This window comes from Cryptotermes secundus, unplaced genomic scaffold, assembly GCF_002891405.2.
Source record: "Cryptotermes secundus unplaced genomic scaffold, Csec_1.0 scaffold940, whole genome shotgun sequence".
In the NCBI taxonomy this organism is placed as follows: Eukaryota; Metazoa; Arthropoda; class Insecta; order Blattodea; family Kalotermitidae; genus Cryptotermes; species Cryptotermes secundus.
The window spans coordinates 99,884-112,201 of NW_019730116.1; the positions used below are offsets into that span (position 1 = coordinate 99,884).

The window sequence follows — 12,318 nt, forward strand, 5'->3', positions numbered from 1 at the left end:
GACAACAATGCAGAACATCTTGTTTCAGTATATAATTGTGTAACTTGTGTGGTGAGATACAGGTAAATTTGCCCTTATGCTGAACTCACCACCACATCATGAAGACACTTGCTGGAGACAAGTGGTGATCGTCATGCCTTGGATGCTTTAATAATGGGTGAAAACCCACAGTATTGTCACATATTTAGGGGTGATTGTACATGGGATATTGATTGGTGAACGGATTTATTGATCACTTATATACACCCCTCGGAAGTACAAGTAATTACAGCACTATCACTAGTCTCCACGCATTACAAATCACAACAGCACCCACTAAGCCTTTTTCCATGGCTTTGCCATAGCTCAAGCAGTTAATCTCTGGCGTCCCACTGCGGCAGCCCTAGTTTGATCCCGGGTCTAGTCAAGTCAGATTTGTGGTGGACAGAGTTGTGCTGGCATGGGTTTTCTCCAAGTACTTCGGTTTTCCCAGCCATTCTTCATTCCACCAAATTCTCCATCACCATAATCACCCGAGGCAGGTACACTAGGCCAGTCAGTGGCCACCATGCCGAGTGGACCCAGCTGGACTCCACCCCCCACTAAGCGAATTAAAAAAAAAAAGCCTTTTTCCAGCCTGTTGTATCTTCAACAGCCATCCCATAGTAACAGCTTCTCACAGTGGAGATTCTTCAGCTTCCTGCGCTCACGTAATTACTGTCCGGTGAATATCCTGCAGCTGAATCCTTTGTCAACTGAACTCAACTATAGCACCACTCAGCCGCCCTTGCAGAGATAAACTCAGCTGCCAACCCTCAGCTAAATGGGTCCCATACCAGTAGCCATTTCACACCAACCTCCTAGTCTTTTCTTCACAGGCTGACTTTCAAATGACAACTGAACTTTTTCACTCACCAGTCAAATACTTCACTTCTCTTCAATCCCACCACTCCACTTCACTCAGCTGAACTGTTCAGCCGGCCTGGGGTCCTTGCTATATAGCCTTGGGGGTGACCCAACAGAAAACACACAGTTTCCATTGTAACTGTATTGTTTCATGCATTTCATTCCTGCAGGAACGTGTTTACCAAGCTGTTGTTTAGAAACATGTTGCGTAACCCCATTGTTGTATTGTTGCTGGCGTTAACATACTCGTAAAATAGCCACTGTTTACAGAGACGCCCTCAGTAGTTGGTCTTTATGCCACATTATTCATTTGATACGAGGCTGTTTTGATCCCAGAACTATTCTGAATGCAGTAGCAAATGGAATAATAGTCACTTCCCCTACTGGGAATGGAACCCTGGTCATCAATCCCTTGGCCAGTTAGTACACCTACTGAGCTACACCAGCTTGCATATGGTGATATATAATTACAGTAGAACTTGGTTATAGTGTCATCAAAGGGACCTAAAAATAGTGTCGTTATAAACGAATGTCGTCGTAACTGAAATGGGCACTTCCACAGTAGCCTTATGTTAGTCACGTAAAAATCTACCAAAAACCGAGTTAAAATGTTGCATTTTTTAGTGAAATACGTAGTTAAGTACAGACTAACGTAACATTAACGTGGAATTGCCCAAATGTATAATATCAAAGACATATTACAGCGCTTTTCACTGACAATACACACAATATTTCACGAATCACTTTAACTTTCTCTTCAATGTTTAAAACTTTCCTTTTCATTGCCATGTTTTCGCTACTGCACTTCTCTGGGTTTAGGCAGGAACACTATAGGGTAAGTAGACAATGTGAGGTCCTGTTAGACGAGATTCTAGGAAAGGAATGCAGTGAACAACCTGCCGTGTCCTCTTGCACTATTCACGCAGTCCCACCCCACACCCTTGTTTTCGCTTAAAACCCACGCTCCTCTTGCAGCCCGCGGTCGTATTCTTCCAGGACAGTCACGTCAGGAAGTAGAGAAAGTGAGGGTGGGCAGACACATCGAACTTTCCCACGATATCAGAGAAATTCAGGAATGAAAATGACGTTACATACGAGGTTGATGCATTTGTGCATGTCATACTAAGCAAGGTATAAAAACAGTTGCTTTATGAGGAATTTGTTCATACCATTGAATATTTGACGCAATAGACAAGGTGTCACAGAAACCGATGTTGCTATAACCAAGTTTTACTGTATCTTATGTTTGAAATATTCACATATTGATTCACTGTGTTATTGTTAAATCTAAAAGTCTGAAAACATGGAATGTACTGCCACTGTTTTTTTATCTCCAGAATGGTTCACTGTAGAAAGTATTTTGGATAAGTTGTGTATTTAATAGGCAGGAGACTGTAGAAAAATTGCAGACCTTTTGTGTGTAATGCCTACTTCATTGTGTCCTAAATTATCTCTTGCCCATGCCTAGGTAGTACACTCAGATATGTTAGGATCACTTCCTCCACCTTCCATGTCATTAATGATAATCTTCACATCTAACCCGATGCCAGATAACTGTTGTCATTGATTCTGCGGCCTTGAATACAAATTCATTGGATGATCAAAATTAATCATTTTCTTCTCATATATCATCCTCCTCTCATCTTATGTTTAGTTTTATGCATTATTTTCAAAGAGTGCGTGTTGCAGAAGTTTTGCTACCCATCATCATGTTTCATCCCCAGAACTGCAGATGTGGAAGGCTGAGCCCTATTTGATTGATTAGGATGAAAAATGCAGACATTGCTTGTTAACATAACAGGCTTCTTTTTCTCCTTACACACCTTTAAATAGCATGCAGTGGTAGCATTCACTCTGTGCTTGAAAGCAGAACTTGTTTCCATTATCCATTTCAGTGGCTCTTTCACAAACTACAAAAAATTAAGATAAAAGTTTGTTTATTTACTTCATATCCATGGATCATTAACCCTGATACTCTTTTGACTACTTGTAAGGCAAAACATATTTTACATAATTTATTTGCTAGTTGTTGAGTATGTGCAGACCACGCTAGATTCTTACCCAGCCAAACTCCCAAAAATGTTGTATGTTCTGTAGAATTGATGACTGTATCATAGAGCTTTATTGATGGGCATTCGACTTGCATTTTTTGAGGTTGATGAAAGGATATTGCTATTGTTTTTTTCTTTATTAATAATTAATCTATTCCTTTCAAACCACTCTGTGAGTGCATTTATTGTTTTATTTATTTTCCTTTGGGCATCATTAGCACTGTTTCCTGCTATAAGGATACTAGTATCATCGACAAGAAACGTTGGTCTTCCATGTTCAGTGCCAGCCTCTAGATCATTGATATGCAGCAAAAGCAACACTGGTCCGAGAACAGAACCTTGTGGGACTGATTTTTGATAATGGATTGCCACTCAATATCTTCTGGGCAATACTGGTGTAGTATTCATTAAAGACGTTGGCTGTAGCTTTTGGAACCTATATATTTGCTTCATTCTCGACTATTTCAGTATTCTTCGTTGCTTTTTTCTGTTTACCTAGTTCCTCTTTAACTAGGTCCCACATGGCTTTTGATTTAATCCCTGATACTCTTATTCGCATGTTATTGGTTATTTTTTTTGCTTCACTGATAACTTTGTTGTATATTTTTTTGTAATGACACTAGTATTCTTTAAATTCTTCTGGCATATTTCCTTCTTTCATTAGACTATTAAGAGACCTGAGTCTATTCCCCGATACCCTTATTCCTGAGGTAACCCATTTATTTTCCTGCTGTTTAGTTTTTACCCGTTTTTTAGGCATAGCTATGTTGTAATAATACTGTAGAGTACCTAAAAATTCATTGGATGCCTCGTTTGCTGAATTTTGCTTAAAAACAAACTCCAAAGTCTCTTTTTCTAGTAGATAGTTCAGGTATTGTACATTCTCTTCCTTGTAAGATCTAGCTATTCGGAATTTTTCCTTTAGTGTAACTTGCCCCTTTTTATTCTTATACTGCATCTGTCTTTGTAGTATCTGTGCTTTGTGGTCAGAAAATCCTGTTTCAATCACCTTAAGATTGTATCCCCATAAGCCCTTGTTCAATGTTATTTGAGTTATTGCTGTTTGACTTCTAGGTCCTATTCTCGTTGGGACATCAACTATTGCTTGCAAGCCATATGAGTTTAACATTGTCTGTAGTTGTAGATTTACTCTTATTCCTAGGAAATCTATGTTGACATCACCTACGATAATGATGCTCTTCCCTTTGTTTATTAAATTACTAATTATTGTATCCATGGTTTCAATAAATATATTAATATTACTGTTGGGAGTTCTGTATACACAGATAATAATTATATTAAACTGGATAAGTTCGATTATACTAGCCTCAGAGTATTCTTCTTGATCAAAGTTTTCAAACAAGTAATAAGGCTTTCCTTCTAGATTTGTTTTGATATAAGGGAATAGTTTTCAAAATTATAATAACCTATTTCTTTTTCCTCTAACCAGTGTTCGGTGATACATAGTTCCTCCAACTCTAGTGCTTTATCTGTTACTAGCACACCCATATTTAGGTTTTTATTATTTAGACTTTGCACGTTTTGATGGAATATCTTAATATTTGCATTGACTTTATTATTATAATTCTTGAGGATACCAGCACTATGCTTATCTATAAAAAAATCTTTACTTAGCTTTACTGGGGGCCTCCTTTGTCTGGTTGACATATGAACTTCCTGCTGTTGATCTCTTTCAAATAGCACCGCACGGTTAAGGGATGGGTCTGCTGAAGTTTTATCTGTTTCGTTCCCCTGGGTTTCTGCAGCCTCCTCATGGATAGTGTCTTCTTTGTATTCTAGTTGAGTAGCCTCTTCATGGACTGTGTCGTCTTCGTATTTTAGTGGAAGAGCTTTAACCACTGAACCAATTCTGCTATTTGCTGGCACATTTAGACTACTAATTGACACCTGTTTATATAATTTCAGTCTTTTGGTTAGAAGTCTGTTAAATAGTTCAATCTCTTTGTTTACACATGACGAGTCACCTAAATCATGTCTGTGTAGTGCTTTCATGACTATGATGTTGGTGTGACCGGTTCTTCTTACAAAGTTAATTATGTTTTTTAATCTTTCCTTTTGCATTATTTTTACTGGTGTCATTGGATCCAGCAGACTACTACAATATCATCCTTTGACATGTCTTTATCAAAATTTGTGCCTAGAATATCCCTTGACTTTGCTCCTGGCTTCACAAATCCACTGACATCAAACACAATTTAAATTCGGCTTTAGTAAGTCTGCACAACCTCTCGTTTGACTGTCCCCAAGTAGCAGGACTCTGTGTCTCTTACATTTTTCCTTTATACTCTTTTCAGTATATTCATTATACTTTTGATCTGTTTTTTTATTATTATTCACCCAAATTACACCATTCACTGCAGTTGGTATAGGTTGATCATTATCCTTAGATGCTTGAAGGTTAGATATGTTTAGTTGTTGGTTCATTGTCTGGGTTTGATGATTTGCGTGCACAGTTTTCCTTCCTCGAGTTTCTTTAGGGTTCTTGCAATTCCCGTCAGATGTTTAACTTTCACTTTCTGCGTAGTTTTTGGTTTGATATATAAGTTTCTCACCTGTAGGTAGGTTTTCGGTGTTCTTATGTTCATCTAAGATTTAAATTCTTCCGATAAAATTGTATTTATTAATTGCACAGATTTCAATTCTGACATAAGCACTTTTAGGTATTCTGTCATTTTGAAGCAATTTTGGCACCTGTTTTCTTCACTTTCACAAAAATGTTCTTCAATATGGCGAGAGCAAATACTCTGCACAGCCTCTACCGCCACCATCTTGCGTGCATTTTTTGGGGTTTAATTTTCTCGTTGCTTGATCTTTCTTAGCTGAACTGAAGGAGCTCTTCATTCCATGATTTTTTAGAATGTAATGCCAACACCTTACTTTGGACATCATCAAATCCAGCTTCATGTACCAGATTCTCAATTTTCTGCAGCATTCCTTCAGCAGCAGTATCAGATCCCTTGAAATCATATACAGATTTCTGTGGCAAAGCCCTCCAAATGCCAAACATATCTTTTTTAGTCATTGCATTACAGTTACTGGCAGTGTTATCAATAGCCCCCTTTTCTTCAAGTCCTTCCACAGTTGTTTAATGTTTGACATGTTTTCATCATCAAGTGCTAGGAGAAGGTATGTCCTGATGAATTTTACATAATAAGTCCATGATGGCAGCTGTATCACCCTGACAAGTAGGGCATAGAATGGAGGTGGTAATGGGAGACAAAAGAACAATTTAGATATTATCTGTGTAGTTTTAAACATTGATAGGGCAGTCAGGATTTTTATCAGTTATTAGAAATGTCTTGTTATTGAGATTATTTTTGGCATAATATGCAATAATGGGTGGACAGAAGTCTTGTCATAGCAAACATTGCCATTGTTACCCATACCATCTTACAAGAGGCTTCAGCTTTATGTCACCCTCAACATTACCACCAAGAGCCAGCATGAGACAGTCTTGGATACTTGGAAGTCTGGTGCTTTCTTTCCATCCCTTGAAATAAATGTTTGATATGACTTTCTCTTCAAGAAATATCCTGTCTTGTCCTTTTGAAAATATGCTTCTCCCTTGATTTTTGCTACTCTTTTGTAATGCCTTCACTGCCTTTTTATTTGCACTTGCATGTGTGTGAAGACTATGCAAATTTGCATGATTTTAAATCACTCCAACCAGTCATCAGTGACTATATTCATGATGCTTTATGTCAGTTTCCCCTTCTTCCACAGCATTCTTCTTCAGGTCCTTGAGCAATGAGAAAACTGCTGAGATTCATGTATTGATTTATTGTGGCTGTTGATCCACTGGGTTAATAGACCCTCTAATTTGTCCATTATTGTATCCTTGTTCTTGTTATATGTTCCATTTTCGTTCCACCAACATGTGTTTCTGCAACTTTCTCAAGCATATCCTTTTGCAAATAAATGGTTTGCACAGTTGAAAGATAAGCTCATGGTGATACAACTGTCTTGATCATCCACCCTTTAAGTCTTTCCATTATGTCTAGTTTTTGAGCCATGATTAATGGTATCCTTACTTTCATGATTTTCCAAACATCAGGATCACTTGCAACACCTTTTTTACCCATGATGCACAAAATAAATAAAATGTTAACCGATAAAGATCACACTGGCATTGTTAGGTGAAGGTGATTTGAATACAAAGAAAAACACATTCTGGGAATATGTTATGTAATTGACTCATGCAGTTATGATTGCTAGCCTTATAAGAGCCATTTAATGAGAAACAAGTTCTTGTTCCATATTAGTGAAAACTTGTACAAGTGGTTGCTTATTTGGTGAGGTGTGAACGTTTTCATTGTTAGTTGACAGAAAGAAAGATTAAAGTGGAATAGTTCTTGAGAATTCTATGTTAGGGCCATAATGATTATGCATCCATCTTGAATATACATAGGCGAGTCAAATGAAAACCTTAAATATTTTTTTATTATTATTATTTATTGTGCACAAGTGGTACAAAGCTGTATCACTGTTCAACATAATCTCCCCCATGCTCAATGCAAGTCCTCCAGTGCTTACAAAGTACATGAATTCCTTTAGAAAAAATTCTTTTGGTAGTCTGCGCAACCACTCATGCACCATGTGGTGTACCTCTTCATCAGAATGGAACGTCTTTCCTCCCATTGCTTCTTTGAGTGGTCCAAACATGTGGAAATCACTTGGGGCAATGTCTGGTGAGTATGCCACATGAGGAAGACACTCAAAATGCAGGTCATTGATTGTCACAACTGTTGTACGGGCAGTATGGGGCCTTGCATTATGTTGCAAAAGGATACCTGTGGACAGCAATCCATGTTGCTGTGATTTGATTGCATGCCGAAGATGATTTTTTAGGAGATCTGAGTATGATGCACTGGTGACAATTGTCCCTCTAGGCGTGTAGTGCTCCAAGATGACGCCTTTTTCATCCCAAAAGAGAGTCAGCATAACCTTCCCTGCTGATGGTTGTGTTCAAAACTTCTTCAGTTTTGGAGATGAGGAATGGCGCCATTCCTTGCTCGCTCTCTTCGTTTCCGGTTGGTGGACGTGAACCCAGGTTTCGTCCCCAGTAACAATTCTCGCAAGGAAGTCATCACCTTCTTGTTCAAAGTGCCGCAGAAGTTCTTCACAAGCATCAATACGTCGGTCTTTCAATTCAGGAGTCAGCTGCCATGGCACCCATCTTGCAGACACTTTGTGAAACTGGAGCACATCGTGCACAATGTGGTGTGCTGAACCATGACTAATGTTAAAATTGCTGCAATTTCATTCAGTGTCACACAGCGGTTTTCCCTCACTATGGCTTCAACTGCTGCAGTGTTCTCTGGAGTCACAACTCGATGTGCCTGACCCGGACAAGGAGCATCTTCCACTGAAGTCACACCATTTGCAAACTTCCTACTCCATTCGTACACTTGCTGCTGTGACAAACATGCATCACCATACTGAAACTTCATTCTTCGATAAATTTCAATAGGTTTCACCCCTTCACTACACAAAAACCGAATAACAGAACGCTGTTCTTCCATCGTGTAGGTCTCAAGTGGGGCAGCCATGTTATACTGGTGCTGTGACGGTGTTCGCGCATTTGCACTATGCTGCAACCTACAGGCCATTATGCACACTACTTGTAACACGCTTACCATCTTACAGGATAGTGGCGCAAAATTTCGATTTTTTATTACAAATTTAAGGTTTTTGTTTGACTCACCCTCGTACATACTAATAAACCACTGTATCTCTGGCTGTATAAGCTTTATCTTGCATGTATAGATAATATTATGTATGTTGGAGTTACTTTACGATGTATAACTGTTTTCAGCATGAAGGCCATGATCCAGGAGTGGAATTGCTACAAGAGGATGAACGCGAGCGAGGTGTTGCAAGTTGGGCTACATCTTTTGAAAAACTTTTGGGAGATCCAGCAGGACTACACACATTTGCTGTAAGTGGTTAAGCTATTTCCATCTATTTAGGCCAGGTGTTATACATGTGGAATGTCAAAGCCTGAACACTCATGCAACTAAACTACAGGATCTGGTATGAGGGTTGTAAATTTTATGGCATCATTGACTCACCATTCACTGAGAGACTGTATCCCCCCATTCCTATGCTATTAAAAAAAAGGGTAAATTTTCCTTGTAAGAGGCCATGGAGGCCCATAGGGTTGTGAGATGTTGAGGCTCCCAAACTTTCTAGACAGTCAACTCACAGATGGTGGCATAGTTGTCAGCTTTATGCACCAGCCACCCTTTACTCCCCAGGAAGATTCTTTGTACTCCTTTCTGTTAGAGGCAGGGTTGACCCCAGGGTCATAGTGCAGCTGGAAGAATTATGTCAATTGAAAAATCCAGTGACTTCATCAGGAATCGAACCTGTTACCTTCCAGCTTGTAGCATAGTGTCTCAACCAACTACGCTACCATGTACTCAATTCCTATGCAGTTTAACATGCCTTATTCTACTTAAGAGTCTCAAAGTGCTGACCTTACACTTTCAGTCAGGCCTCATACATAAATAAGTATTTATAGATATAACAAAATTGCCATCTTAACTTCACGAGCTCAGTGATGTTCTGCACCCCAGTAATACTGTAGTTGTACTGATTTGATCTTTTTGTGTAGGCCCTTAAAATGAACTGTGTATCATCAGGAAGAAGAAACAACAAAACACTAACTTCGAATTGAAAATTTGATTGACCACGAATTCTGAAAAACGCTTCCAATACAACATTCTTGATTTACAGTTTCAAGATCTAAGATTTTGTATGATTGTAAGTTTTTAGGACCATAATTCTACCAATATGTTTTTTTCCCCCCCCCCACACACACACACCCTCATTTCAGAAAAAAAGTAACGATCAGTGTTATGAAGTTAAGATTATGTTTACACAGCTGTGGGTTATGTAATGCTAGTAGATTGTTTTTAATTTAATGCTGCTGAATTAAATGTGGAGGTTATGTAACATGAAAATAGATCATAAAATAATTCTCAGTTGTGACTTGTAAGAGATGTTCAAAGCTGTGTCACCTTTTCCAGTCAGCCTGCCAAATGACCTACCACAATCAGATCTGGCCAATGTTTAGAGGTTGTTTTGACTGTTACATGTAATTGATGTATGTCAGGAAATTACAACCACAGAAAATTCATTCTCAGTGCTGCTTCATATCATTGGCACAGAAGTCTCTTCTGTGCTACAAAATAAAGGAGAATAAATCTGGCAAATGTCATAAAGGGTTTGTCACTAATAGTTGCTACCACACTGAACAGGTTAGCTCAGTGCTGAGCTGATTCTTCCATATTTAGGAAAAACCCAGTCTGAGCTTAGTCTAGGACACTGTCTTTTCTGACTGCAGTTTTCTCATTTTATGGGGGGGAGCTAGGATAACGGTACCTTGAAGTAGACTTAAGATCATTTCATCCTTTCGATCTTACCATGCATAGTAATTATCTCATCTCATTGATGTTAACTAATCACTTCAGTTCAAACCATATTGTCACACCATCTGCAGAGCAAACTCTAAAGAGCTGTAAAATACACCTTAGTGACGAGAAGAAAATTTTTAAATGGTTAATCATCTCCCAGGATTTGAATGTTGTCAGCAGAATAACTTAGGTATTGCCAGTTGGCAGCACTTTACCAACACTTCTGTTTGTCGATTTCTTGTATAGGATGGTTGTGGAAGAAATGTTTAACCTCAATTTCTTCACAGTGATATTTATAGTTTCTTCTTTCAAAGTCCACCATGCAATTTCTGTGAGATCTATGTATCCATTCTTTCACCTTTCTGTCTTCAGTAGTCCATGAAGGTATTCTGTATACAGTTGATTAGCTTGTTTATTTTCCATTTGTGAAAGGAATGTTCATTGTCAGATAAATTTCAGGAAAACACCAGAAAATGATGTTCAGGTATATTGTGTTCCATTAAGTTCAGTTTCGTTCTTGTGTTATACATTTTCTGTTCATTATAGGTAATTTTACGTTACTTTTCACTTTGTATTCATGTGACAAGTTTTCTGAAAAAGGCAGATTTTCATTTTGGACAGGTTTTATATTATGACAGTTTAGTTTAGTTTGAGTACAGTGTTATATTTGTAACAACATTATGCTTCTGAATAGCAGAGCGGTAGTATTAAACCTTTAGTTTCTGCTAGCAGAACATCGTATGGATACATATTTGTATGTACTTCCTCAGTATTTCCTTTGTCCTCACAGGAGTTCTTGAAAAAGGAGTTCAGTCATGAGAACATCTACTTCTGGGTGGCATGTGAGAAGTACCGATCCCTCAGTAGTCCTACTGAGCGTACCATTTCTGCAAGGGACATTTTTGAACGGCACTTATGCCTTGGTGCACTTGAACCTGTGAATGTAGATTCCCATGCACGCCAGGCTACACAGGATGGTCTGACAGATGCAGCTTCAACATTGTTTCTCCAGGCACAGAAGCAGATATTCAACTTAATGAAATTTGACAGCTATCCTCGGTTCCTCAAGTCAGACCTGTACAAGGAATGCCTTGTTCGGGAGTTATCTGGACAGGAACTGCCCTTTCCTGGTGGAGATAATCTAGATACAGGGCTGCAGTTGCATGGCACTGGCAGTTACCCTAGTCACAGCAAGGTACAGTCACACTTCCAGGTGTTGTAAGTAGGGGGTGGCCAAAATTACATGAATGTAAATGACATCCCTAAGAGAAGAAGTGTCTTTTTCATAGCCAGTAAACAGACTGACAAGTTTTGAAGTCTCTGTGTTCAAAGTATACACTCGTCCATGATTTATTTTATCCGTCTTCTAGTGCATACATTCATCTATCCCCTCTTCTCACTCTCACTCGTCCATGATTTATTTTATCCGTCTTCTAGTGCATACATTCATCTATCCCCTCTTCTCACTCTCACTCGTCCATGATTTATTTTATCCGTCTTCTAGTGCATACATTCATCTATCCCCTCTTCTCACTCTCACTCGTCCATGATTTATTTTATCCGTCTTCTAGTGCATACATTCATCTATCCCCTCTTCTCACTCTCACTCGTCCATGATTTATTTTATCCGTCTTCTAGTGCATACATTCATCTATCCCCTCTTCTCACTCTCACTCGTCCATGATTTATTTTATCCGTCTTCTAGTGCATACATTCATCTATCCCCTCTTCTCACTCTCACTCGTCCATGATTTATTTTATCCGTCTTCTAGTGCATACATTCATCTATCCCCTCTTCTCACTCTCACTCGTCCATGATTTATTTTATCCGTCTTCTAGTGCATACATTCATCTATCCCCTCTTCTCACTCTCACTCGTCCATGATTTATTTTATCCGTCTTCTAGTGCATACATTCATCTATCCCCTCTTCTCACTCTCACT

The 12,318-nt window shown here is 38.7% G+C and overlaps 1 protein-coding gene across 2 annotated transcripts in view; it reads left to right on the forward strand.

The window, feature by feature from the left end:
• The window catches only part of LOC111866258 (regulator of G-protein signaling loco), a 68,837-nt gene that overhangs the window by 35,575 nt on the left and 20,944 nt on the right, over positions 1-12,318 (forward strand). For both annotated transcript variants that reach the window (XM_023855037.2, XM_023855038.2), the window contains 2 exons: positions 8,773-8,895; positions 11,166-11,570. In XM_023855037.2, the coding sequence (XP_023710805.1) occupies positions 8,773-8,895; positions 11,166-11,570 (528 nt within the window). The remainder of the gene's footprint in view (positions 1-8,772; positions 8,896-11,165; positions 11,571-12,318) is intronic.